General features: G+C 42.7%; 1 protein-coding gene across 2 annotated transcripts in view; it reads left to right on the forward strand.

The window, feature by feature from the left end:
• LOC144501525 (uncharacterized) overlaps positions 1-25,621 on the forward strand; it is a 100,530-nt gene that overhangs the window by 17,830 nt on the left and 57,079 nt on the right. For both annotated transcript variants that reach the window (XM_078225346.1, XM_078225347.1), the window contains exons 3-6: positions 1,886-1,975; positions 4,463-4,593; positions 11,913-11,965; positions 14,441-14,583. In XM_078225346.1, the coding sequence (XP_078081472.1) occupies positions 1,886-1,975; positions 4,463-4,593; positions 11,913-11,965; positions 14,441-14,583 (417 nt within the window). The remainder of the gene's footprint in view (positions 1-1,885; positions 1,976-4,462; positions 4,594-11,912; positions 11,966-14,440; positions 14,584-25,621) is intronic.

A 25,621-nucleotide genomic window follows, 5' to 3' on the forward strand; every position in this document is an offset into this window, starting at 1 on the left:
TTGCACTGGAAAGGAACTACTTGAGTAAAGCTCTGGTTATGTTTTACTTGCAAAGATTTATAAAAACAACTGCACCTTCAGATTTTCAATTTCCCAGAAATGAGAATGGGGAGGAAAATGCTGATCAGTCTGTGGAGGCGTTAGGTTTGTTCTGCTTTTAAAGTGATGATGGGTAGGAGTGTTGCGTAGTTGGTAAAAAATGCTTGTGAGCAACTACAGTAGGCTAAATGATCACAGAGTTGACAGAGTCCTCCATGGATGTGGGTAGCCTCCTCCTGCTGTCAGGAACATGGGACCAGTGTTAATGTGACAGCTACAGCAAAATTAATGTTGTGCAGACACTTTGTCAAAGAGTTTAACTGTTCCATTATTCAATTATCAGTCGATGAGCTCATTCTTACCTGGTTTGATTCAGTTTTTCCTCCAGTGGGAAAACAGCCATATCTTGCCTTGAAAGTTAACTAATGAAGTCTTAACATGCACCAGGATTTTTTCAAATTTCAGCGTTTCAACGAATCTCACTTTCTGTTTTCTGGGAGGGTAGCCAGGATTAGCACATTGTGAGAGGAAAATTTTTTTGATTTCAGTTCATTTCACAATTGTTCACATGAAGGTCACCCTTATTTCATTTTACAGAGTAGATTCGTTGTAAAATACTGCACAGGATAAACATCCAACAATTGAAAAATCCATTTCCCACACCAGCTTCTGAATGAAGATGCTAACTTTTGCCGAATTACAGGCAGTTTTCTGCTGTGGACATATGCCCAGGAACCAGCTTGAGGTTTCCTAAGCACATTTCACACAGGAGCCTTGTAATTAGAAGACAGGGGATACATTCATCTGATTAGTCGAAATTGGATGCAAACCCAGTTGGCAAAGGTGAAAGCAAGCACTCTAACCTATGGTGGAAACAATGTTATTCCATCCTTTATGAAATGGAATTCAACATTAGAATCATAGAAACGCCACAGAAAGAGGCAATTCAGCTCATCGTGTCTGCACCAGCTGAAAAACAAAAAGAAATGAACTAGCTGCCTATTCCAGAATACCACCTTCCAGCACCTTGAAGATGACAGCATTTTAGGTGCAGGTCCATGTACCATTTAAACTAGTTGAGGTTTTCTGCTTCCACCCCCAAACCAGGCAGTGAATTGTTATTTTATTATTAAAATTATTATTTTGGAAAGGCTTACTTCATCCCTTCAGAACCTCCACCCGCCCATCCTGATAATCTGAAAATATATCAAAACATTTTTCTTTCTCCTGTGGCATGGAAGGTGAAGAAACAGAAGATTTGTATGCAGTAGAAAACACTGTTATGATTCGAGTCCTGGTGCATCTGGAGCAATCAAAAGCCTCTTGTGCTGAATTCAGAAAAACCATAAAGTAAAAACGTACTTTTGTTTTTGTAATAATCTGAATTTGTTTTGTTAGTATACAGCAGAGGCAACACACAAGCCAGTCAATACAGGCAAACATAGGTGAAAATCTGATGTTTATAAAATCTTAATATTCCCTCTCTGTCTCTCTCGCACACACACATACATGACAATTAATCCTTACATATACGGCTGTTTCACTCTTGCCCTCCAACTAATGCAGTCTAACAGCTGTTATCCCTCAGGCTTTCCATATCAACTGTGCAAAGGACATCTGCTTCTCTGAGTGAGATTGCCAAGGAGAGCAACTCATACTTTAGGGTACTCATATGTTGTAATTCTCCAAACTCGTTACACTTACCATCTTCATAATGAGTACAGGGAGGATACCTTTAATCAGTTTGAACCAAAATGAAAGGTCAGTAGCTAACCCACTATGCCCACACATTCTCCCAACTGAGAACACTGACATTCCATTAACTAGCTCTTGATTATTTTACAAGTTTTCGATAGAAAAGTTGGATGGATGTAGGAGTGGCAACACATTAGACCTGCATGGAAAAGGAATAAAAAAGATACGTTCGTTTGAAAAGGTAAGCATTCGCTATTCCTTATTAAAAGGATTTCTTTCCTTTTCTAATTCTTAGTTACAAAGCGTACATTAAAGCAAGTTACTAGAATTTGTTAGCCCATGCAAGGCCGGCGCGGTGGCACAGTGGTTAGCACTGCTGCCTCACAGACCTGGGTTCGATTCCTGGCTTGGGTCACTGTCTGTGTGGAGTCTGCAGGTTCTTCCCGTGTTTGCATGGGTTTCCCCAGGTGCTCCGGTTTCCTCCCACAGTCCGAAAGACATGCTGGTTAGGTGCATTGGCTATGCTAAATTCTCCCTCTGTGTACCTGAACAGGCGCCGGAGTGTGGCGACTAGGGGATTTTCACAGTAACTTCATTGGAATGTTAATGTAAGCCTACTTGTGAGTCATAAAAATCTGTTTTAAGTCACGAAGTAAGTGTGAATACTTTCTGGTTAATTTCCACAGTTTAGTTTCTGATTTTTGAAGATCTTCATTCCTCATGGGCCAATCCTATACCAAGACAAGTTTTTAAAGGTCCATAATTTAAGCACTAGATTAACTTTCTTGAAGATTGATTCATGATGAATCAACCTAGTGGGGACTAAATGGCCGGCAAAAGCATGACGGGCTGAATGGCTCCTGCCACACAATTCTATATTAATCATGTTAGGTGATGGAAGAAGTGGGGTGTCATGAAGGCCTGTGGCCGAAGAGGACAGGAGAAAGAGACAAAAGATTTCCTTAATTTAGGCCTGTTAAACCTGCCAATGAAAACAATGGGACTTCATCCACTCGTGTACACAGTTTTAATCCAAATTTATAAATAGATAATTTTCTGAACATTTGAATTTCTTTGACCGTACCTCCCTGAATATAAAACAAAGGTGAAGAGCTGAATCTGTTAAAGTGCAATGAGATAGAAATGGCAAAATCGATTTATTTCCTTTTCTAATTCTTAGTTACGAAGCGTACATTAAAGCAAATTACTGGAATTCGTTAGTCCATTCAAGTACGGCATGGTGGCACAGTGGTTAGCACTGCTGCCTCACAGCACCGGGGACCGGGTTCGATTCCCGGTTTGGGTCACTGTCTGTGTGGAGTCTGCAGGTTCTTCCCCCGTCTGCGTGGGGGTGCTCCGGTTTCCTCCCACAGTCCGAAAGATGTGCTGGTTAGGTGCATTGGCTGTGTTAAATTCTCCCTCTGTGTACCTGAACAGGCTCCGGAGTGTGGCGACTGGGGGATTTTCACAGTAACTTCACTGGAATGTTAATGTAAGCCTACTTGTGACATTAATAAATAAACTTTAACTTTTTAACTTTTGTTACTGTATAGCCCACTCTATCATGGCATGCTGCTTATAGAACTATGCAAGTCAGTTTGGTTGTGTACCACAGAAGCTCATTTTGGAATAATTGAGCAAATGTGCCACAGTAATAACTTTTAGTTTATCAAGTTTAGACGTAGAGGACATGCTGCTGTGTTCTTCAGCTAAAGGATAAAAGAATCCAGAAAGATCTTGATTTTAATGCCATTCTGTTTGGTAAATTGAAGAAAATACATCTTACCATGATCTCTTCCTCTCCAGCTGCTGCTTTGCCAAATTTGACTAGAAGCTTGGAAGGGTTTAGGAAGGCTACTCCAGAGCTTTGGGTTTAGGCAACCAAAGATGCAGTAATGGAGCAATTAATGTTGGGATTACATGACAGGCCAGAAGTGGAGGGCTGGGGACTGGAGGAGATTAGAGATGAAAGGGGCAAGGCCATTGAGGGATTTGAAAACAAGGATGAGAATTTTAAAATCAAGATGTTATATGACTGGGAGCCAATGTCGGTCTGTGAGCACGGATGTGATAGGCGAATGGGATTTGGTGTAAATTAAGACTTGGCACTGATGTTTTGGATAAGCTCAAGTTTATGAAGGGCAGAATGTGGCAAAAAAAGCCAGGATTGCATTACAATTGTCACGTCTAGAGAGGAACAAGACATTAATGAGGGTTTCAGCAGCATTTGAACTCAGATGTAGCTGAGATTGAGTGATGTTACAAATGGGGAAAATAGGCAATTTTAGTGATGGAGCAAATATTTGATTAAAAGCTCATCTCTGTGTCAAGTATGACACCAAGGTTGCAACCAGATTGGTTTAGTCCCAGTGTTGTCAAGAAGGAGATGAAATTAGTAACTGGAAAAACAGAATTTGGAGTAGAGACTGAACAAAATGCTTCAATCTTCCCAGTATTGGTCTGAGGTTGGCAATGGTAAATGCTCTAAGCTATTGATACCCTTTATACAGAAGTGTACCTATTAATATCCTGACATCCCTGCTTATTTTAGCAACCATAATGGGGACTTGAGGCAGGTTGTTGTAAATCAATGATTTATCTGCTCAAGTTGCAAAAGTTAACATCCAATTTTTTCTGAAATCTTGTTCAGATAATGCAATGTACCTTTATTTATAGTTATGCAAAGGATGGAATATATTCAGACATCCTGCAATTTACTTTATTACAGTTGCCTGGAGTAAAGATTTTGGACCTGTCCTGTAATTCCATCGACGAAATTGAGAATTTGGAGAATAATTATGAAATTACAGAGCTTAAGCTATATGGTAATAATATCAGGAAAATCAAAAATCTTGAAAGGTAGGTGATGGGAAGATATATTCATTGTGAGATAAATACTATTATTGTTTGGAATTTGTAAGTGAATTAGTTGCACTTCTTTGCTTACACATTCAACCTGTGCTGCTGTGACGCAAGTTCTTTCAAGAATTTAAATCAAGTTTAAAGCCAAACTATGCTGTAATGATTTTCATTACAAAATCACATCTATATGATTCATGTATATTTATATATATTGTAAAGCACATGTCTTTTAGTCAAAAATTTGAAAAACAGAACCCAATGGCAATACGTAGCATCACAGTAAAACAGTCACTGGTAAGCTACCAGCCACATGCAAACAAGGTAATTTATTTGTATCTATCTTACAAGTAATGACTGGAAACAACAAGCATGTTTTCAAAGCAGAGTTGTCCAAACTTTTGATTGAAAGACCTGTCCTTTACAATCGGTTAGATGTCCAATGTGGTAGGACTCCTGGTCACCTCAGAGGCACCTCTCTGGTTCTGGCCAAATCTTGAATCCTGAGATTAATTGAATGCAGGAAGTAGTGGATTCGCACCAGGCTGGGAGGAGAGATTTGTTGTGGTATATCTTCAGGGGTGGGAAGGGAGAGGGCCTGCCTCACCAGAGGTGGAAGGTAGTTACTTAGCTATCTGGGGAAAGAAAATCTCTTCATTGAAACCCTTGTTATGCTGCTGCGGCTTGAACACGACTGTAGTCTGAGTGCACTAGCACAAGCGCCTTGAAGTTTCTTCCCCTCGTGGTTCCTCTGTCAGTCTTTAAATACTGACAGTTCAAGCATTCTGCGTTGAACTGGGGAGGGAGGGATTGGTTGTGATGATTATGGTGTGATGTGATGTGTGTGATATGTGATCTGTGATGTGTTTGTGTGTGTGTACAGCGGAATATTTGACAAGCTGTTTTCCTTGATTTTTAATTTTTATACACCTTCCCATATATGGGTGATGGATGGGTATATTCTGTACCAGCAGTTCTGCTGATCAGAAAATTGGGGTGGTGCGAGGGAGCTAGTGATGTGACAGAGCCCATATGTGAGCAAGTCTCTGCCCATGCCCACCTCAGCTATACCTGATATATGGAGCTGTGTGTGGGCAGGAATACTAACCCTAAATGGAGACTTGGAGAGCAAGAAAGAAAAAGCTTTTATATCCTTACTCTGTTTTGTAACTCCTATTTCTGATTACCTGACTGAAAACAGTCTAGTTAGCCCATTCCCCATTTGAAATGCACAGTAGGCCTTCAGAGTAGAGTACAAGCCAAGAAAATATCTACCATCCATGCACTCTGTTTTGCAGTGCAACAGACACCCACCTAATGCAGAGTACTTCTGTATTAGTGTGGAATACTTGGCTACGCTGAACTCTTGACTGAATCATTCTTTTGTGTTTCAAAGAATCGGTATTGTACATCACATCTTTTTATTTTTTACCCCTTTTTATAAGCTTAATTAAAGGACCAGTTGGAGGTTGTGCCCATCGTTATTGGCTAACTCAATTAAACATTCACAGTGAGAATAATATTCCAGAAACATATATGCTCAGTCTGTTGAATTTTCAATTTGATGCCCTTTATGCTGGTGGAAGATACAAGGGGAAATTCTGCATTCCTAGTGTGGAAGCTATCTATATCTATATTAATGACTTGGATGCAGGGATAGAGAGCGTGTACTACAGCCAAATTTGTAGAGGACACTAAAATAGGTGGGAAAGCAAGTTGCAATGAGGAAATAAGAAAAATACAAATGGAAAAGGATAGGTTAGGTGAGTGGGCCAAAATTTGGCAGATGGAGTTTAATGTAGATAAGTGTGAGGTTATCTATTTTGGTCAGAGGAATAAAAAGGCAATTTATTATCTCAATAGAGAGACTTCAAAATGCTTTGGTACAGAGAGATTTGGTTGCCCTAATGTATGAATCACAGATAGTATAATATGCAGGTGCAGCAAGTAATGAGGAAGGCAAATGGAATTTTGGCATTCATTGCTAATGGAATAGGGTATGAAAGTAGGGAAGTGCTGTTGCAACTGTATTTGGCATTGGTGAGACCGCATTTGGAGCACTGCGCACAGTTTTGGTCCCCTTGAGCAACAATGTAAATGCATTAGAGGAGTTCAGAGAAGGTTCATTAGATTGAATTCAGGGATGAAGGACTTGTCTTATGAAGAGAGATTCAGCAGGTTAGGCCCATACCCGCTGGAGTTTAGAAGAATGAGAGGAGATCTAATTGAGGTGTATAAGACACTAGGGATTGACAGGGTAGACATAGAACAGATACTTATGGTTTTAGACTAAAGGGTGGCAGATTTATAACCGAAAAGGAGGAATTACTTCACTCAAAGGGTCATGAATCTGGGGTTCTCTACCCCTGAATGCAGTAGAGGCTGGAGCACGAAACAAGGTTAAGGAGATATTGTTAGAGACCAGATCAGAAACTCCAAGGCAGATTATGAAGTTAGCCTAGACCCTAACCTTTCCTTTTGATTTTGGCATTAGGGTGAGTATAAGATATTTTACTCCAGGTATGATTCAACTGACCCATTAGGAAGCTTTTATCAAAATAAATTGTATTTAAGAACACAGTTAGAATATAACAAAAAGAATTAACATAACTTTTACCAATTAAAATATTTAAACATGGCAAAGTGTAATTTTTAAGAATGAGCAATCTCTATAGTTCCAATTTAAAGTCGTATCTCCATAAACATAATCCTTCTTCAGAATTAGTTATCACAAAAAACAGATGTGCTCATGTGAATACTATGTTTTCAGCCTTTTAATTCCTCTGGACATAGATCCAGACAGACACCTGTCTTCTGATTCTCATACAACAACCTCCAGACTGCAGAATCTCAGAGAAAGAGATTTATTTCTGGTAGATTCCAGTCCACAACTCCAGACAGAGAAAACAACCTCTCTCTAAAAATCCCAACAGCAGACTGCCTTGATTTCTCTGTGTAAGCCTAGCTCCACCCAGTCATATGACCTTACCTGTCAATCAACCTAATCAAGCCCCACTCTGCAATATCCCAGGTGATAAAATAACCACCCAGTATTAGTCCAAATTAAACAAACATGGTAGCAATTAAGATCAATTATGCTGCTGGAGTAACAACACAGTGCTGCTGCATACAGACAAGATGTGAAGATGCTGGTTTGGACTGGGGTAAACATAGTAAGAAGTTAAACAACACCAGGTTAAAGTCCAACAGGTTTATTTGGCAGCAAAAGCCACAAGCTTTCGGAGCCTTAAGCTCCTTCTTCAGGTGAGTGGGAGTTCTATTCACAAACAGGGCATATAAAGACACAAACTCAATTTACAAAATAATGGTTGGAGTGCGAATACTTACAGCTAATCAAGTCTGAAAGGTACAAACAATGTGAGTGGAGAGCGCATTAAGACAGGTTAAAGAGATGTGTATTGTCTCCAGACAGGACAGCCAGTGAGATTCTGCAAGTCCAGGCAAGCTGTGGGGATTACAGATAGTGTAACATGAACCCAATATCCCGGTTGAGGCCGTCCTCATGTGTGCAGAACTTGGCTATCAGTTTCTGCTCAGTGACTCTGCGCCGTCGTGTTTCGTGAAGGCCGCCTCGGAGAACACGTACCCGAATATCAGAGGCCGAATGCCCGTGACCGCTGAAGTGCTCCCCCAACAGGAAGAGAACAGTCTTGCCTGCTGATTGTCGAGCGGTGTTCATTCATCCGTTGTCGCAGTGTCTGCATGGTTTCCCCAATGTACCATGTTGAAGGCTCCGGAGGAGATGCCGTAGCTTCTCCGCTCCGGAGAAGCACTGGACGATGAAGGGTACTCTGTCCACCGTGTCCTCTGTTTGTCTTCTGAGGAGGTCGGTGCGGTTTTTCGCTGTGGCACGTCGGAACCGTCGATCGATGAGTCGAGTGCCATATCCTGTTCTTATGAGGACATCTTTCATAACATGTCATTGATGAAGACGCAGATCTTGCCAAGGCCATCCCCACACCCCCACTTCTTGCCTTCAAACAACCGCACAACCTCAAACAGACCATTGTCCGCAGCAAACTATCCAGCCTTCAGGAGAACAGTGACCACGACACCACACAACCCTGCCACAGCAACCTCTGCAAGACGTGCCGGATCATAGACACAGATCCCATCATCTCACGTAAGAACACCATCCACCAGGTACACGGTACATACACTTGCAACCCGGCCAACATTGTCTACCTGATATGCTGCAGGAAAGGATGTCCCGAGGCATGGTACATTGGGGAAACCATGCAGACACTGCGACAACGAATGAATGAACACCGCTCGACAATCACCAGGCAAGACTGTTCTCTTCCTGTTGGGGAGCACTTCAGCGGTCACGGGCATTCGGCCTCTGATATTTGGGTAAGCGTTCTCCAAGGTGGCCTTCATGACACACGACGGCGCAGAGTCGCTGAGCAGAAACTGATAGCCAAGTTCCGCACACGTGAGGACGGCCTCAACCGGGATATTGGGTTCATGTCACATTATCTGTAATCCCCACAGCTTGCCTGGACTTGCAGAATCTCACTGGCTGTCCTGTCTGGAGACAATACACGTCTCTTTAACCTGTCTTAATGCTCTCTCGACTCACATTGTTTGTACCTTTCAGACTTGATTAGCTGTAAGTATTGGCATTCCAACCATTATTCTGTAAATTGAGTTTGTGTCTTTATATGCCCTATTTGTGATTAGAACTCCCACTCACCTGAAGAAGGAGCTTAAGGCTCCGAAAGCTAGTGGCTTTTGCTACCAAATAAACCTGTTGGACTTTAACCTGGTGTTGTTTAACTTCTTACTGTGCATACAGACAAAACAGCTCTGAGTGCATAGAACTGCTACAACAAATCCTACACAAGAAAGGTGACACAAATACACTTATGGCGCAGTATCATCACAATAGTCAGATAGTTTTTAATTAGTAGCGGGACGAAGAGTTATGGGGAGTGGGCAGGAAGGTGGAGATGAGGCCAAGTTGAGATCAGCCATGATCATATTGAATGGCGGAGCAAGCTCAAGGGGCTGAATTGCCTACTCTTGCTTCTAGTTCTTATGCTGTGCTTGAAGGGAGAGAGCTACATGGTTGTAGCCATAATTCTCCACCCCAGTTTCCCTGCTAGACTGTAGGACATCCTTGTACTGTAATAACATTTTAATTATATATTTCATAAAGATTGCTGAAAACATTCAGTTAACAAGATTTTATTACATTAGAAATATTTGCTCAGTATAATATAACTGAATTCAATTTGGATGCTTTTTAAAAAACAGTCAGATGATTTTCTTTTCATGAGTGAACCATGACACTGTCTGGAGGCTATTTAACAGTGCGACTGAATCTGATCTGGTGCTCAGCTCAAGCCCACGGGGCAGTTAGATGAAAACAGGATAAGGCTCAGTAACCCCCATTGAATACACTTTTCAGCAGTTGCCATTGGATAGGATTCGGGGCAAGCAAGTTAATGAGTTTAATTTTTTAAATATTTCTTTAGTCCAGGTTAGTGATATCAGTTATGTATTCTTACTACCATGGCAGCTGAAGTCAACTAAATTAGTGCACAGGGAAATAAACTTGGTGGTTTTTGCTTATATTAAGTGTGATGCCAGTTGGTGTCTTGACACAGTAGATCATCACGAGCTCTCAATTAAACTGTTGTCATCTCCTGTGGATAATATTGTAGTATTTTTTAATTTTCATGTACTAAATCACACACAGTTAAGCAGAATAATAGAATGAAAGCACATACATGTGGAGCAATCTACAGTGCAATTTATGGTACACAAGCACAAATACCACAATACTTAATAAAGGCTCCTGAAACAATTGCTCTACTCAGAACCTGGTCACAGCAGGAGACTCCCAGGAGGATACGCTTTAGGAATGGCCTCAAGGCATCCCTGGAGGTCAAACATTCTTATCCACTCATGGAAAGGCCTGGCCTGTGACTGACCGAAATGGAGAAGGCACATCCAGGAAGGCACTGACCACATTGAGAGACTTCACTGGGAACCTGCAGAGGCAAAGTCGAGGCACAGACTTCCAAACAATGCCTCTCCCCAACTCGTCAAGCACCACCTGCAGTGTCTATAGGTCGCACATTGGACTTATCGGCTGAAATGGAAAAAGGCTTGATTGGAAAAATAAAACATTATCCTGGATCTTTCACTTAGTTGGGACATTATTATGAATGCTCTTGAGTATGCTGTGCCGAAGATTCTAGGTACCTGCATTCCTTAGAAATTTAATGGACAAAAAGTCTTCCTGTCAGTTTCAATCTTCAAATCAGTCTCTGTGCTACAACAAAAGCGAAAGGTCTGCAGCATGAGAGACGCAAACTGGAGTGCATACGTAGACTGGTTATTATTAGTCAAAAATCTAGAGAAGGGGTGAAATCCCATATGCAGCACACCACTGAAGTAATAGGAAAAAGGATGAGGTGAATCAAGAAATACCCATTTGTCTGCAATATGGCTGGAGTCTCATGTCAATGTGGTTGACTCTTAACTGACCTCTGACGTGGCATAGCAAGCCACTCAATTGTATTATACCACTATCAGTGGTTCAAGAAAAAGGCCCCATCTCTCCACATTTTCTAACTAGGGAAAGATATCAGTGCCAACTTTGCCAGAAGTGTCCACATTCCAAGAATGATTTGGAAAAACAATCTGAAAATACAATAAAGTGATGCTACGCTTGATTTTTTAAAACATTGAAGATTATAGGAGGAAAGGATGAGGTGGAGGTGAGGTAAATGCTTATTAGAAATTAGCGTAAACATCAGCAGTTAGTCAAGTGTTAAAATCTTGCACACCTGCTATGTACCTGGGTCAGTGGCTCAAAGCTTCAACTAATAGAACTGTGCTGTCTTTACTCACTAAGTGCATAAACAGACAGAGTGGGAAGGGGAATGGAGGGGAGGGTCACCATAATCCCAAGGTTTCAGTGAATCTATAAGATGATATCCCAATCCATTCAAACCCACTACAGCCAGCCAATTCAGAGCCTGATTTCTACAAGATAGGGATGCAGAGCTGAGAAGAATATGTAAGTTAGTGATAATCTATCTCCCATTTCAGTTGCTAACCTCTGGCAAATTATATAGCAGAATGATATACTGTCCTTGCATTGCACCTTTATATTATCACTTCTTACTGTTATACTGGATGAATGTAGTTCAGAAAGTAGCCTAGGGTAGGACTGTACAGCAATATGGAATTCATAATTTATGTGGTTTACCGTGGATATCTGATTTAAGCAAATCAAACTATAATTGCAAACTGTTCTTCATTACTTCATCTTTTATTTATAGGTTGCAAGAGCTCCAGATTCTCCAGTTGCAGTTTAATCGTATCACAAGTATAAGTAAGTGAGACTTGCCACAGGTTTTCAGGGTTAGAAGGGAGGTGCAAAAAGTGGAGGATTGCCACAATGTTTAAATTAAAATTATATTTTCAGCTACAGCCCTACAAGAAACCTTGCACTTTAAAAAAAAAACCCTTGAGTTGTAGAACTTCTTTGAAGGCCCACAAGCGGTCGCAATCAACAGAAACTCTCAATGATGATGAATTTGATTGCGGGTGTGACCAGCTTTGTGGATAAAACCAGCTTTCAGCAAGTGATCTTTTAAACTAAAACGTGGAGGAAAATCTGATTTGCCCTGAATTTGCTTTGACCTTTTGCACCAGTTTGTCCAATTTCTGATGAGCTGTGTCAAAAAAATCAGTGCAACCTAATGGAAATGCCAGGCCACTATGTCAATCGAATGTACAACAGAGATCCACAGCACATTCATTCTATTCCAAGGAAGCGAATGACTATATAGATTACAGTGATTGAGGCTAATGTTATATACTCACTTTACATATACTAATGTATTATATAACCACAGTGAATGAATGAAATAATGACATTTTACTGTCTCTGCGACATAGAGTATTTTAATGATAAAACGACTGCTTCTCAAAGCCTATCTTTTACCCATTCTCTAACTGAGTAAGTGGGAGCATGGTGCTTTTTCTGAATAAGCTTCGGGGTGATGCACAATAATTGTTTCAGTTGATTTTTCTTCCACTTGGTGTCGCAGACAATGAGAGCAACAACAACACCACATTCATCTGCTATTCGACATGTTTCTTTGGGGGTAAAATGTTATACAGGGGTCATCCCCTGAAGCATGCCTGAGGCATTTTTTAGGAAATTATGCACTCTGAGTTATTGATTTCCCACCCATTAAAGGCAATGGATGAATGAAGCAATAGATGGAATATGGGGCTGAATTATATGCACTGCTTGCCGCCTCTGGAAGAAAAGTCGATCCTGAACTGACTGACTTTAAACAAGGTCACCCCGCAACCATTGTACACTCTGGGCGGCCTTAACAAGGTGCGAGTTGGACTTCTGCCCCTCAGTTGGAGGAAGTCCTGCCCTGGGAGTTGCTGGCCTGTCTGATTGGCTGACAGCTCTAGCAGTTCCAGCAGCATCAGTGGTGGGCGGTGCTAGGTCTGCAAGCATCTCCATGAAGATGAGCAATGGTGACTGAAGTGAGATAAATCCTGGACTTTTAGGGTGGGAAGTGATCAGGTGCTCTAGTTTGGTGGGGTGGGCATCATAGGGAGATGCAGAGCAGGCTTTGGTGGTGGGGGGAGGGGTTAACATCTTGGAGGGGCTTCGCCTGATGTTGCACAGGTACTCCTTAAAAAATGTACCCCTCCCTCCCGCCTTTTAACCAGCTGCGTTTAGAAAGAAAAATGGCCTCCTCGCTCTCGTCTGCCTGCCACTGCCCAACAGATTACAGTTCTGGAGGCAGATTGAGGGCTTTAATTGGACAATAATTGAAAGACGGACAGGCTAAGAGGGCCTGTTGGAGTTCGTGTCTAAACCTCCAGTCCAGGGAATGAATGTTTGCTTCCCTCCTCTTCTGAAAGTGCATGGGAAATCCTGACGCTCCTTATCCAAGTCACCATAATTTATATATGGGCCCAAGAAACAAATTGCATCCATCACAGCTGATCATATTCTTGTCCTCACAGAATATGTGCATCATGGCAATGGACATTAGATAGCAAAAGGGTTGGAAATTCTAGCTGATTGTTTTTTTTTCATTTCTCCCTCTCTTTAGCCCCGAGATGTTGATGCCATCTATAATGCCCTAAGGAGTCAGCCGTGGCTCAGTGCTAGCACTTTTGCCTCCGAGTCAGAAGGTTGTGGGTTTGAGTTCCACTCTGGAGACCTGAGTGCATAATCCTGGCTGTCACTGTAGTACAGCACTGAGAGAGTGTGGCACTTTAAGAGGTGCCATCTTTGGAGGAGACATTAACCCAAAATCAAAGGCCCATAGATCTTCTCAGATGGACATAAACCTGTGGCACCTTTTCCAAATAGCAGAAGAGGAAGTCTCCCCAATTTCCTGACTGATGTTTGTTAAAACAAGTTAGCTAGTCAATATAACATTACTGTATGTGTGACCATGCTGTGTGCAAATTGGCTGCTGTGTTTCTTATATTACAACACCAATTCAATTCAAAGATACTTCACTGACTGTAAAGGACTTTGAGATATTCTGAAGTCCTCAAAAGCATTATATTCATGCAATTTTTCTCATAACTGGGAAACTAATGTCAACTGAATCACTGTGGACCGGTGTTCAAAGTATGCAATCTTCCTGGTGTATCTGGCTCAGCTCAGCACCACACCAGGAAACTAATATACTTGTTAAGTTATTGAGGTAGTCCTAATGAGCATTGTTTTGGATGCAAATGTACCAGTTAATCCATTGCTGAGTGCAGCGTGGGGCCAAATCTAAAATGTTAGTTGTTAACCTTTCTCTGTCATGTTTAGGGAAAGGTCTGCTCAGATGCCGGAAATTACAACGATTGAGGCTGGACAGTAACCAGCTAATCTGCGTGGAATCACGAGAGTTTTCAGGATTATCCCAACTGACGTCTCTGGATATCAGTCATAACCAGTTATCAGACATCACTGTAAGGAGAACTGCAATGGTTACTCGGGTCTGGGAAAATGGTGCAATTACCCTGTTGTGAATTGTTTTTGATAAGTAGTTTAGGACCTTAACTAGTTTTTAGAAAGTTAACTGAAGTTTACAAGAACAAGTACATTTTAAACAAATGCTCAGAATTTAAGAAATTTATTCTTGGATGTGTAGAAAAGAAAATCACAGTTAGTGTGTATAATTTACTTTACCTCGCCTTACTCCAACTCATTGGATGATTTTCAGGCCCCACTGTGGCTGGGATGTGGGGAGGATAGAGGTAAAATTGACACTGCCAGCCAGTGAGCCAGTTCCCAGGCTCCATCTTAACCCTGGGCCATTTCTGCTGAGGAGTGGAGGTCGGGAATGCGGCAGAGCTACCTGCCCACATGTGATGAGTTTGTTAATGGCTACTTAAAGCTAATTAAAGCCAATGGGGTGGCACAGTGGATAGCACTGCTGCCTCACAGCGCCAGGGATCTGGGTTCGAATCCCAGCTTTTGTCACTGTCTGTGTGGAGTCTGCATGTTCCCCCGTGTCTGCATGGGTTTCCTCCAGGTGCTCCTGTTTCCTCCCACAGTCCGAAAGATGTGCTGGTTAGATGCATTGGCCATGCTAAATTCTCTCTGTGTACCCGAACAGGCGCTGGAGTGTAGTGACTTGGGGATTTTCACAGTAACTTCATGTAATGTAAGCCTACTTGTGACACTAATAAATAAACTTTTAAAAAAACTTGAAAACTTTAAAAACTTTAGAACTTTAAAAAATTAAAGAAGGCCGACTGGGATTTTCCAGCCGGGCTCTAGGTCCTTGCTGGTAGCAGGGATTAGCTTAGCTACATGGAAGCAGTTGAGAGAGGGTGTCTCCATTTAGAAGCACCCTGAACCTTACATGCCATTGTCGCCTGCCATTGCTGATTTCAAGCTGGAAAGCCTTGGATTGGCCCACCAGCCCTCCTTAACTGGACACTCACCCTCTGGTCATTAATCGACCACCTTGGGGAAAATCAGTGAGTGACTCTTTCCAACATCATGTGTGTTTCTGATCCACATTGCAATCCAGTGGCTGGATTCAGAAACCTGTAGGGAAAAATGCTGCCCATTCTTCCTTCCCAGAGATCCCACCAGAATTCCCTTTTCTTCTATAATCTATAGATTTTATAATCATCGGCTTGGTTTTACATAACCATGACTTATTTTCAACTTCAGCAATGTTTGATTAAGAAAGCCTAAGATTGTGATGAATTCACAAATTTCCTCATTAACTTGCTCAAATCCTGTTGAAGTTTGAAAAAAATAAAGATTTTGCTCCAACTAAAAAATGTCTCAACTATACTGTCTCTCCATGTTCTTCATACCAAAATGTACCACCTCACATTTCCGTACATTGAACTTCATCTGCCACCTATCTGCCCATTCCACCAACTTGTGTGTGTCCTTTTGAAGTTCCATACTATCCTCCTCAGAATTTAGAACGCTCCCAAGTTTTGTATCATGTGCAAATTTTGAAACTGTGCCCTGTACATCAAGGTCTAGTAGAGGTAGAGATTTTTCTAGTGCTATCCTTTTACTGCTTGCTGCCAAATATTATGTTGTTGGGGTGGAGTTGTTTCAATAACTCCCGAAAACTCTTAGCTGCAAACACTCTAACTTTATTGTAACGTTATCCGATCACTTTTTTACACTAGCTTCTTTCCACCTTACTTTCTTCTTGACTCTCAGATTACATCAGTATGTGTCACTTCCTTCTATGACATCACAGACATTTACAGTTCACTCTTTATGGGAATTAGTCTAACATATTCCATTAGCAATTCATATGAATAGGAGTGAAAGATAGTGCAAGAAGCATATATTCTCATTACTCTCTGTTTGAGCTCTTCCAGTCTGGTTTCCACTCTTTCCTTGTCAGCAAAACAAGCTAGGTCATAGTCATTGATGACAGACTACATAACTGAAACTCAACTTCCCCCTTTGACCTTAAGATCCTTTGATACTATTGACCACTTAGGCACCACTTTCTACATGGTCAGTCTCCATGGTACTGCCCTCTTGTGAGTCCACTCCTATCTGCCCCAGTCCTGTCAGTACAGCTACTCAGAAATGTTTCCCCTCTTTGTACATGTACACCTGACATGTCCCAGGGATTCCTCTTAATCATCTTCTATTTATTATGTACATTCAAACTGTTGGCAATATCTTCTGTAGGTGCAGAATTTTCCTAAGTACACTGATGAAGCCTCATTCTGCCTCACTGCATTGACTATCATTGATTTGATTTATTATTGTCACGTATTGGTATACAGTGAAAAGCATTGTTTCTTGCATGCTATACAAAGTATACCGTTCATGGAGTGCATAGGGGAGTAGGAAAGGAGAGGGTGCAGAATGTAGTGTGTTGAGGGAAATTTACCACTTCGGAGTCAGACTTGGAGGTTTCAACAATACAGTTTTATTTCGGACAAAGCTTTGGGAGAAAGCACTGGTACTCCGCAGTACTTGGCAGCTACCTTCTCAACTACACAATGGCAGTTGATCATTTTTATACCTTTTAGACAATAGGCAGTACGGACATTAGCCATTAACACATCATTACAAGTTGAGTAGGCAGATACGGACATCCATAGTTAACACATCGTTACAGGCAGACAGATGCAGACATGGACAGTTAACATATCATAGTTCATAAAATGGATATATTTCCTCTATCAATGACTGGTTTCGATCTGTACATTCAGTAGTTGATTTTGTTACATTTATGTATTTATGTCCCTATCTGTGGCTGACCTTATTATCAGACTCTTTGTTCTGGGTCTGCCCTTATCTAAAGTGCCTCAAGCTCTGACCAGCTTCCTGCAGCATTTCGGATCCTGCATGTTTTAATTTTTAAGTAACTGTCTGTGCTAAAAGCCAGTGCCTGTTAATGTCCTTTCCCAGGTAACCATTTTGTGTGCCAGGCAACCATTTTGTGTCCATCACTTTAATTCCCCCACAACATCCCCCTTTTCGGTCAGGATTATGATTTAATAATCCCCAGACCAACAGCTGCATCTTCACATGTAGAGGTCTATCTTCTTTCCTTGTTTGTATCTTTCGGTGTCTTCAGGGGTTCCCATCATGTATTCTTCCTCGATGGTTACACTGGCTCCTGGCACAACTCATGTCACCATTACTTTACAACAGACATTAAGGCATCCAACAATTAGGCAACAGACAATTACAATTGAAATGAGTATGACCAGTCCATGCAGTAAATAGGATCCCCAGGATCCCCCCACTAGCCATTCCAGCCAGCTACTTCCTTTCTTGGGTCCCTGTCTGAAGTTATCAAGTTGTTCTCTGATGTTATTAATGACTTGGGTAATGTTATAGGATTCGTCTGTGACATGGGTTGTGCATTTGTTTCCTATGATTGTACGTACTTCCCCTTGTTGTGCTAACTGGTAGTCCACTGCATATCGTGTCTGCTATGCATATAATCTCAATTCAGCCATTTCTTGGTTGACAGCCTCCAGTGCTTTTGAAGTGCTGTTTCCCAGGACTGTTAATCCACAAACAATATGATTCCTATTTTTTGCACTAATTACTCCTGCTGCCCCCCAGAGATAGGGCTCCACGGAACCCGTATCCCAGTGATGATCCCATTGTGACCCGGGTTTCCCAATCAGCGCAGAATTCTTTGCTGATAGCCCGGGTTACTATCTTTCTCCGGATATGCCCCTTCTGATGGCATGGAACAATGAGTGGTCCTAATGTTCCTACTGCAAAAAGGATCGGGAGGGTTGGTGTTTCTGTCGTGTAGGTACCATTGAAGAGGAATACAAATCCCTTCTTAGCCCAGTAGCATTTAGTGTCCCGATTATTAGTTTGTACATACCGTCAATTGCTCGGTTTACTTGACTCCCCGTTTGATCCCACCACCTGATAAGTATCAAATGGGTATGTCTATTCGGCTGAGCTGACATGAGTCCCATTACACCGTCCACAAATGAGCTGTCTCTCCGCGGTTACATTCCGGCATTTCTGCTCATCACAGGTGCAAGTAAACTGACCCCTATTTACCCGACAATGCTGACGGACACACTGCGTCTGTACGCAGGAATCATTCTTGGGGACCAAGGCATATGCACATCCCCATCCCTGCCCCGTAAAACAAAGCGGATAGCTTGCATTATCCGAGCAAGCTCTTCCTCCCACCTGTTGGAGCCCCCTGCACACAGGATTTGTGGGATTTACAAGTTCCACACATCTTCCCTGTATACCTCTTTTATATTTGCCAATTTGTCCCTTACAGGGTGCGTCTGATGTATCTACTGTATATAAGTCATGAGGGGTCCACCCAGGGGTGGCCAAAAATAGGGCTTCTACCGATTGGACTAACGGGTAACATACAGTTCGATTCCCGTGTAAGTGTATATGAGCCTTGTAAAATAGGTTATCCTCCAGCCCAGTCAAGCTTACAGTCGCGACAACGCAAAGTAATAGTTACATATGCGATTTCATACATGTCCGCAACAAGCAAGTATCAATCCTAATACTGTAAGTTATACAATTTTCAAAAGTTATACTGTTAACCCGAACGCGTCAGTTACTCTTGCTTGCAGTCTTCACCTGTGTTGGGGAAAGCAATCTGGTCACTTCAATTCATTCATTCATTTCTTTGTGTAATTTCAGCTGGGTCCAATGTTTCCATATACCTTTTCCTCTTATGTCTAGACAGGCACAGGTGTCTCCACTAATTATAACTTCATATGGTCCATTCCATTTTGGTGCAAACCCTGGTTTGTCAGGTGATGTTTTTACTAGGACACGACTTCCCGCTGCTGGGACGTCAGGGAGCGTTTCAAGCTCTCTCTCTGCGTCTCTTTTTTCTTGATTATCTTTTACCAATTTGCGCATCCCTTTTAGTTGGGCGCTTAGTTCCAAAACATATCTTCTGATTTTATCTTTTAGTGGACCTACATCGGTTCCACCTGTTATGATGCTTTCTGGGAATTGCATCACCTGTCCTGTCATCAGTTCATAAGGGGTTAATCCGGTTGTCCGGTTTGTGGTAGCTCTCAGCCTCATTAATATAGTGGGCAATACTTCTGTCCACATTTTTCCAGATGTTTGTATGGCTTTAGCCAGCGCATTCTTAAGTGTTCTATTCATACGTTCCGCCATTCCAGAAGTCTGTGGGTGGTAAGGGATGTGAAATTTTTGTTTTATCCCCATCAATTGGCACACTGTTTTTACCACCTTTCCAGTGAAGTGCGTCCTTTGGTCCGAATCGATTTGTAGAGGTACTCTCCATCTAGGGATGACCTCTTCTGCCAATATTCTAGTCACCGTGCTCGCAGTACAATTTGTAGTAGGGAACGCTTCTACCCACCTGGTGCACTGGTCTATAATAACCAGACAATAGGTTTTGCAATGGAATTGTGGTAGTGGCCCTGTGAAATCTATTTGCAGATGTTCCCAGGGTCCCTTTGGTCGGGGCTGGTGTCCCATCTTAATTTTTATGGGTCGACCAGGGTTATGTTGCGCGCACAACACGCATTCCTTTCCACCACCATTCCTTTCCTATACTAGTTATCATGGCCTCTCTACCCACATGTGAGAGTCCATGGTGTACTTCCAATAGGGTGTTTTGTATGCACTCTGGTGCTATTACCTTATCTTCTCATCTCCAAATGTAACCAGTCCCTTTGATCGCTCCCTGTGCTTCCCACTTCTCCTTTTCCTCTTTTGAGGTATCCTCATATAAGTCCCGAATATCTATTTAGTCTCCTGTCTGTTCTGTTGCTGCTATTGGCAGCTCGCCAACTGTCTCCTGTTCTAAGGCTAACTGTGCTGCTCTATCTGCGGCTTGGTTTCCTTTGAAATTTAACTAGTCCGGGTTATCTCTTCCTGGTTCTTCCTGGTGCACTTTAATTTTGATTACTGTGGCTTCTTGAGGTTTCTCGCGAGCTCTCAACAATGCCTCAATTCTTTGTTGGTGTTTAATAGGAGTTCCTCCCGTGGTTATGAACCCCCTTCTACCCCATGCTGTCATATAGTCATGTATGACTCCGAACGCGTACTGACTATCTGTATATATGTTTACCGTTTTGCCTTCAGATAACTCTCGTGTCTTTGTGAGTGCCACTAGTTCTGCCACTTGTGCGGATAGACCTCCGTCAATCCTTTCTGACCTTACTGTTTCTAATTTGTCATTTACTACTGCCCACCCTGTCCGGGGTGATCCTTCCACATATTTGCGTGAACCATCTACAAAAAGGGTCTCCTCAGCTGTTCTTAAAGGTACATCCTTTATCCTACCTTCTTCTACGTCCATATCTGTATCCCCACAATTGTGTGGCTCTCCTGTGTCTAGAATCCCTTCTGCTGGGTTATTTCCTGTGTCCCTTATTATTATGGATTTGCTTGGAGGTAGGAGGACAGCTTCCCACTTAGCCCTTCTCATGTTTGAGACGGACCTTAGCTTTCCCGTGTTCAACATTTCCACCAAGGTGTGTTTGGTGTGAAGGATTATACTCCCCGTCATGATTACTGGCTTGCTAACCTTTACGGCCCAGGCGGCGCAATCCAAGGCGGCTATGCATCTTGGCAGTCCGGTGACTACCGGCCCTTCTGCGGTTGAATAATAATCTATGGTCTCCTTTTGTCGCCATGGTCCTGTGTTACCACTGCGGAATAGAACCCTCCCTCATTACTACAATGGATGAGGAAGTCCTTATTAGAATCTGGTAATCCTAGTCCAGGGGCTGATATCAGTTCTGTTTTTAGTTTGTTGTAAGCCTCTTCCTGCTCGGGTCCCCATTCTACGGGATTTAAAGCTGGTTTTCCTCCTTTGACTAGTCTTTGTATGGGTTCTGCCAATTTTGCGAATCCCGGGATAAAACTTAGGCGATAGTTAAACAGTCCTAGCACCTTTCTGACCCATCTTACGGTGATGGGTCGCGGCATTTGCTGTACTGCCTTCTTTTGGTCTGTTGGCATTTCTTTAAGCCCTTGGGATATAAGGTGTCCTAGGTACAGGACCTGTGTTTTCCCGATTTGTGCCTTTTTGGGGCTCACCTTTAACCTTGCATTTTTAGTTCGTTTAATACTAGATATAGTGCTTCTTGATGTCCTGACTTGGATTCTGAAGCTATTAAGATATCATCTACACATTGTAGGATTGTGCTACCCTCTGGCAGTTCTACCCTGTTCAGGATGTCACTCATTACTCGATGGAAGATAGCGGGGCTGTTGTGGAATCCCTGCGGTAGGCAAGTCCAAGTGTACTGTTTGTCTCCCACTGTAAAGGCGAATTTGTCTTGGGATTCGGGATCCAAGGGTAGGGACCAGAATCCGTTGGCTATATCCAATACTGTGAATATTTTGTGCTCCTGTGACAGTCCATTCAGGATTGTCGAGAGGCTTGCTACAATGGGGTTCAACTTGGACGTGACTTTATTGAGTCCGGTGTAATCTATCGTGAGCCTATAGCTTCCGTCAGGTTTGCTCACCGGCCAGATTGGGGAGTTAGTGGTGCTCGTGGTTTCTCTCAGAATCCCCCTTTCCACTAACCCTTTAACTATCTCCACTACAGTTTTCTCTGCCTCTGGTTTTATTGGGTATTGTCGGTGGGGCTTATGCTCCGGTCCAGGTACCTTTATTGGGTCCGTTTTAGTTAAGCCAGTATCTAACTTTGTTTTAGCCCATACTCCGGGGACAGAAGCACAGATGGCTCTGAACCCTCCTGTCTCTAATTCCCAATTTTTGGTGGTGACTGTGGCCACCTTAATAGTTTCGAGGTGACTTGTGAGTTTCCCGATTCTAGTTTTCTGACCGTCCTATCTTGGCCAGATTAATTCTCCCTTTCCACAGTCTATCAAAATCTCATATTCTTTCATTAAATCATTTCCCATTATTGTACCCTTGTTATTTTTACACACATAAAACCTCATTGGTATATACAAATGATTTATTTCTACTAACGTGGTCTCGCTCAGGTAGGCGGGTGTTTTGTTCCCTCCTATCCCGGTTAGGTAAATCATTTTACTTGTAGTGGGTAAGGGTAGGTCGGTGACAGACATGGATGCTCCTGTGTCCACCAGCATCTCACATTGCCTGCCCCCTACTAGTGCTGACACATAAATCCTTCCCTCCTTCTTACCCTTGTGAATGGGGGCTGCAGACCGTCAATCTTGCTGACCTCGGAGGTTCCTTGGTTCCTCCGGTTCTGCTGTGGTCATGGATCGGGTCGGGGGTCTCCCATGTTTATCCCAACACACTGCTTCTGTGTGTCCATGTTTATTACAGTGGCTACAATGTTTCCCACTGCTCCCAAATCTGTTTCCTTTCCTTGGGACCCCGCAATCCCTCACAAAGTGCCCTTTTGGCCACAATTGTGGCAAGTCAGTTTGGACTTAGTTCCGTTTCCGTTACTGTAAGCGGCTACTCTTTCTAGCCTTGCTCTTGTCTGGGATGTCTCCTTTCCGCCTCCCGGTATGTCACTAGCCCATTCTAACAATTCATCATAATCTTGGGACATAATCACTCCCATTTTTAGGATGGTTTGGTGAGCACTAGAGAGTCCATCCTTGAAAGCCTGGATGAACACTCGATCCCCACGACCTGGGTTTCCTTGCCCTGAGCATTCCTGGTATACTTGGAATAACCGTTCCCCGTACTCAGAAGCTCCTTCCCCTTTTAGCTGCTTGGTTGTGGTAATTCTGCTCCAGTTAGTAGGAGCATTCCCTAAAACTCTCTGAATTTCTGTCTTAAACTGGGTGAAGGGTGCCTGTTGGGCATTTATTTCTGCTGTTAGGGTGACTGCATGCGTCCCCCACTATAATCTTGTGCTGGAGGAGTGGCGGGTCCACCTGCTACCTGTCTCCACTTATCCGCTGGACAGGCTGCCCTGACCAGCTGGTGTATGTCTCTCAGGTGTAATTGGTGTCCTACCCAAATTGTATCTAATTCTTCCCAGAATTTAGTGTTTGCGCTTCTAGGTTGTAATTTACCCAGGGAAGCCATTATCTGCTGCCTCTCACCTGGGGTGAATGGTTTATAATTTGCTTTTGGCTGCGCATCCGTTCCCCCTCGGGTTACTGGTGCTAAGTTGTGTTCTAGCGCTTCCCACTCCTCTGGAGGAGCAGTTGGTCCCTGTGGACTCATAAGGAGGTAGAGGAACAGTTTTCCCTCTCCATTGATTCTCTTCTAACACTTGGTTTCGTTTCTCCAGTTCCCTCACTCTGGATTCTAACTCTCTAATCTTTTCTTTATCTTCACTCCACTTTTTAGTAGAGGCGACTACTTGCTCAATTAGTCCAGCTAACTAAATATACTAATAGTACCCCTGTCTTCTTTGTCTTGTTTCTCTTTTCTCCATCTATCCATTTTCTCTGCTGTTCTAAGGTCTGAGAAGCATCCCAGCCATCCCTTTGCATCCTCTTTATTAACGCTTGCCTGTCTGTCATGTATACTTCAATGAGAGAACCTGCAGATCCCCGCTTAACTTCTTTATCTGCCATCTCGTAGACTTCACTACCCCCGGTCACTATTGCCTCCTTGGCAACGTGTTTTTTAGGCACCGTACGGCCACGATTACTCCCTAGTAAAGTGTGCTCTCTACCGTAGGGACTTCACTACCCCCAGCCACTATTACTACTCTAGCACCGTGTTTCACTACCGTCTCAGGGTTTCAATTTATACTCACGGCTCCACTATTACCGCCTCGGCAATGTGTTTCTCCACCGGAGTCCGGCTCTAGGTCAGAGTTGATCAGCTCCTTTTCCGCACCACTTTACAACATTGACAGTCCTGTACCCAACTATACAAACTTTCATGCAAACAGGTGGCAACTCTGCGTTTGTTCGCCACTACAGAGTTTGATGTTAACCGACCTTTGCCACTTGTGCTTCACAATTCTAAGTGCCCTTGGTGTCTCTACGCCCACTTCAGGGTCCTGACCTTTGCGTGGGGGATTTCCCCTCTTAACAACCGGTCTAAGGCTGCACGTTTGAGACAGGCACTTCCTTGTCCTCGAGTCGGTCAGCACAAGTAACAGTTACTTATCACTATCAGCAGTTAGTACTTATCACTATACCATATACAATCAATACTTATCACTATAAATACCCCATAATTTTGACCCCTTTTAAACTGTATTATTGACCTCATCTGACTCCCACAGATTCAGTGATCTCTACCCGGCTTTCCGATCGTGTCCAATCGATCGAAACTTACCAGCAATGAGATCCTTGCTGACTACGCCAATTGTTGTGGGAAATTTACCACTTCGGAGTCAGACTTGGAGGTTTCAACAATACAGTTTTATTTCAGACACGAAGCTTCGGGAGAAAGCACTGATACTCCACAGTACTTGGCAGCTACCTTCTCAACTACACAATGGTAGTTGATCATTTTTATACCTTTTAGACAATAGGCAGTACGGACATTAGCCATTAACACATTGTTACAAGTTGAGTAGGCAGATACGGACATTGATAGTTAATACATCGTTACAAGCAGACTGGTACAGACATGGACAGTTAACATATCATAGTTCATAGAATGGATACATTTCCTCAATCAATGACTGGTTTCGATCTATACATTCAGTGGCTGATTTTGTTACATTTATGTATTTATGTCCCCATCTGTGGCTGACGTTATTATCAGACTCTTTGTTCTGGGTCTGCCCTTATCTAAAGTGCCTCAAGCTCTGACCAGCTTCCTGCAGCATTTCGGATCCTGCATGTTTTAACTTTTAAGTAACTGTCTGTGCTAAAAGCCAGTGCCTGTTAATGTCCTTTCCCAGGTAACCATTTTGTGTGCCAGGCAACCATTTTGTGTCCATCACTTTAATTCCCCCACAACAAGTGTTACAGTCATAGCTAGGGTGTAGAGCGCCATATCTGTAAGAGATTGAAATAGAGCATTGTTAGAGAGTTTATTAGAGGTAAAGTAGTTTTGAAAGCATAGAACGAGAGTAAAAAATAGAATTAGAGGGCATGCTGGGCACAGCTCGCAAGAAGTCGCCGTGCTCCAGTGCCA

Source organism: Mustelus asterias, chromosome 12 (genome assembly GCF_964213995.1).
Source record: "Mustelus asterias chromosome 12, sMusAst1.hap1.1, whole genome shotgun sequence".
NCBI classification, from domain to species: Eukaryota; Metazoa; Chordata; class Chondrichthyes; order Carcharhiniformes; family Triakidae; genus Mustelus; species Mustelus asterias.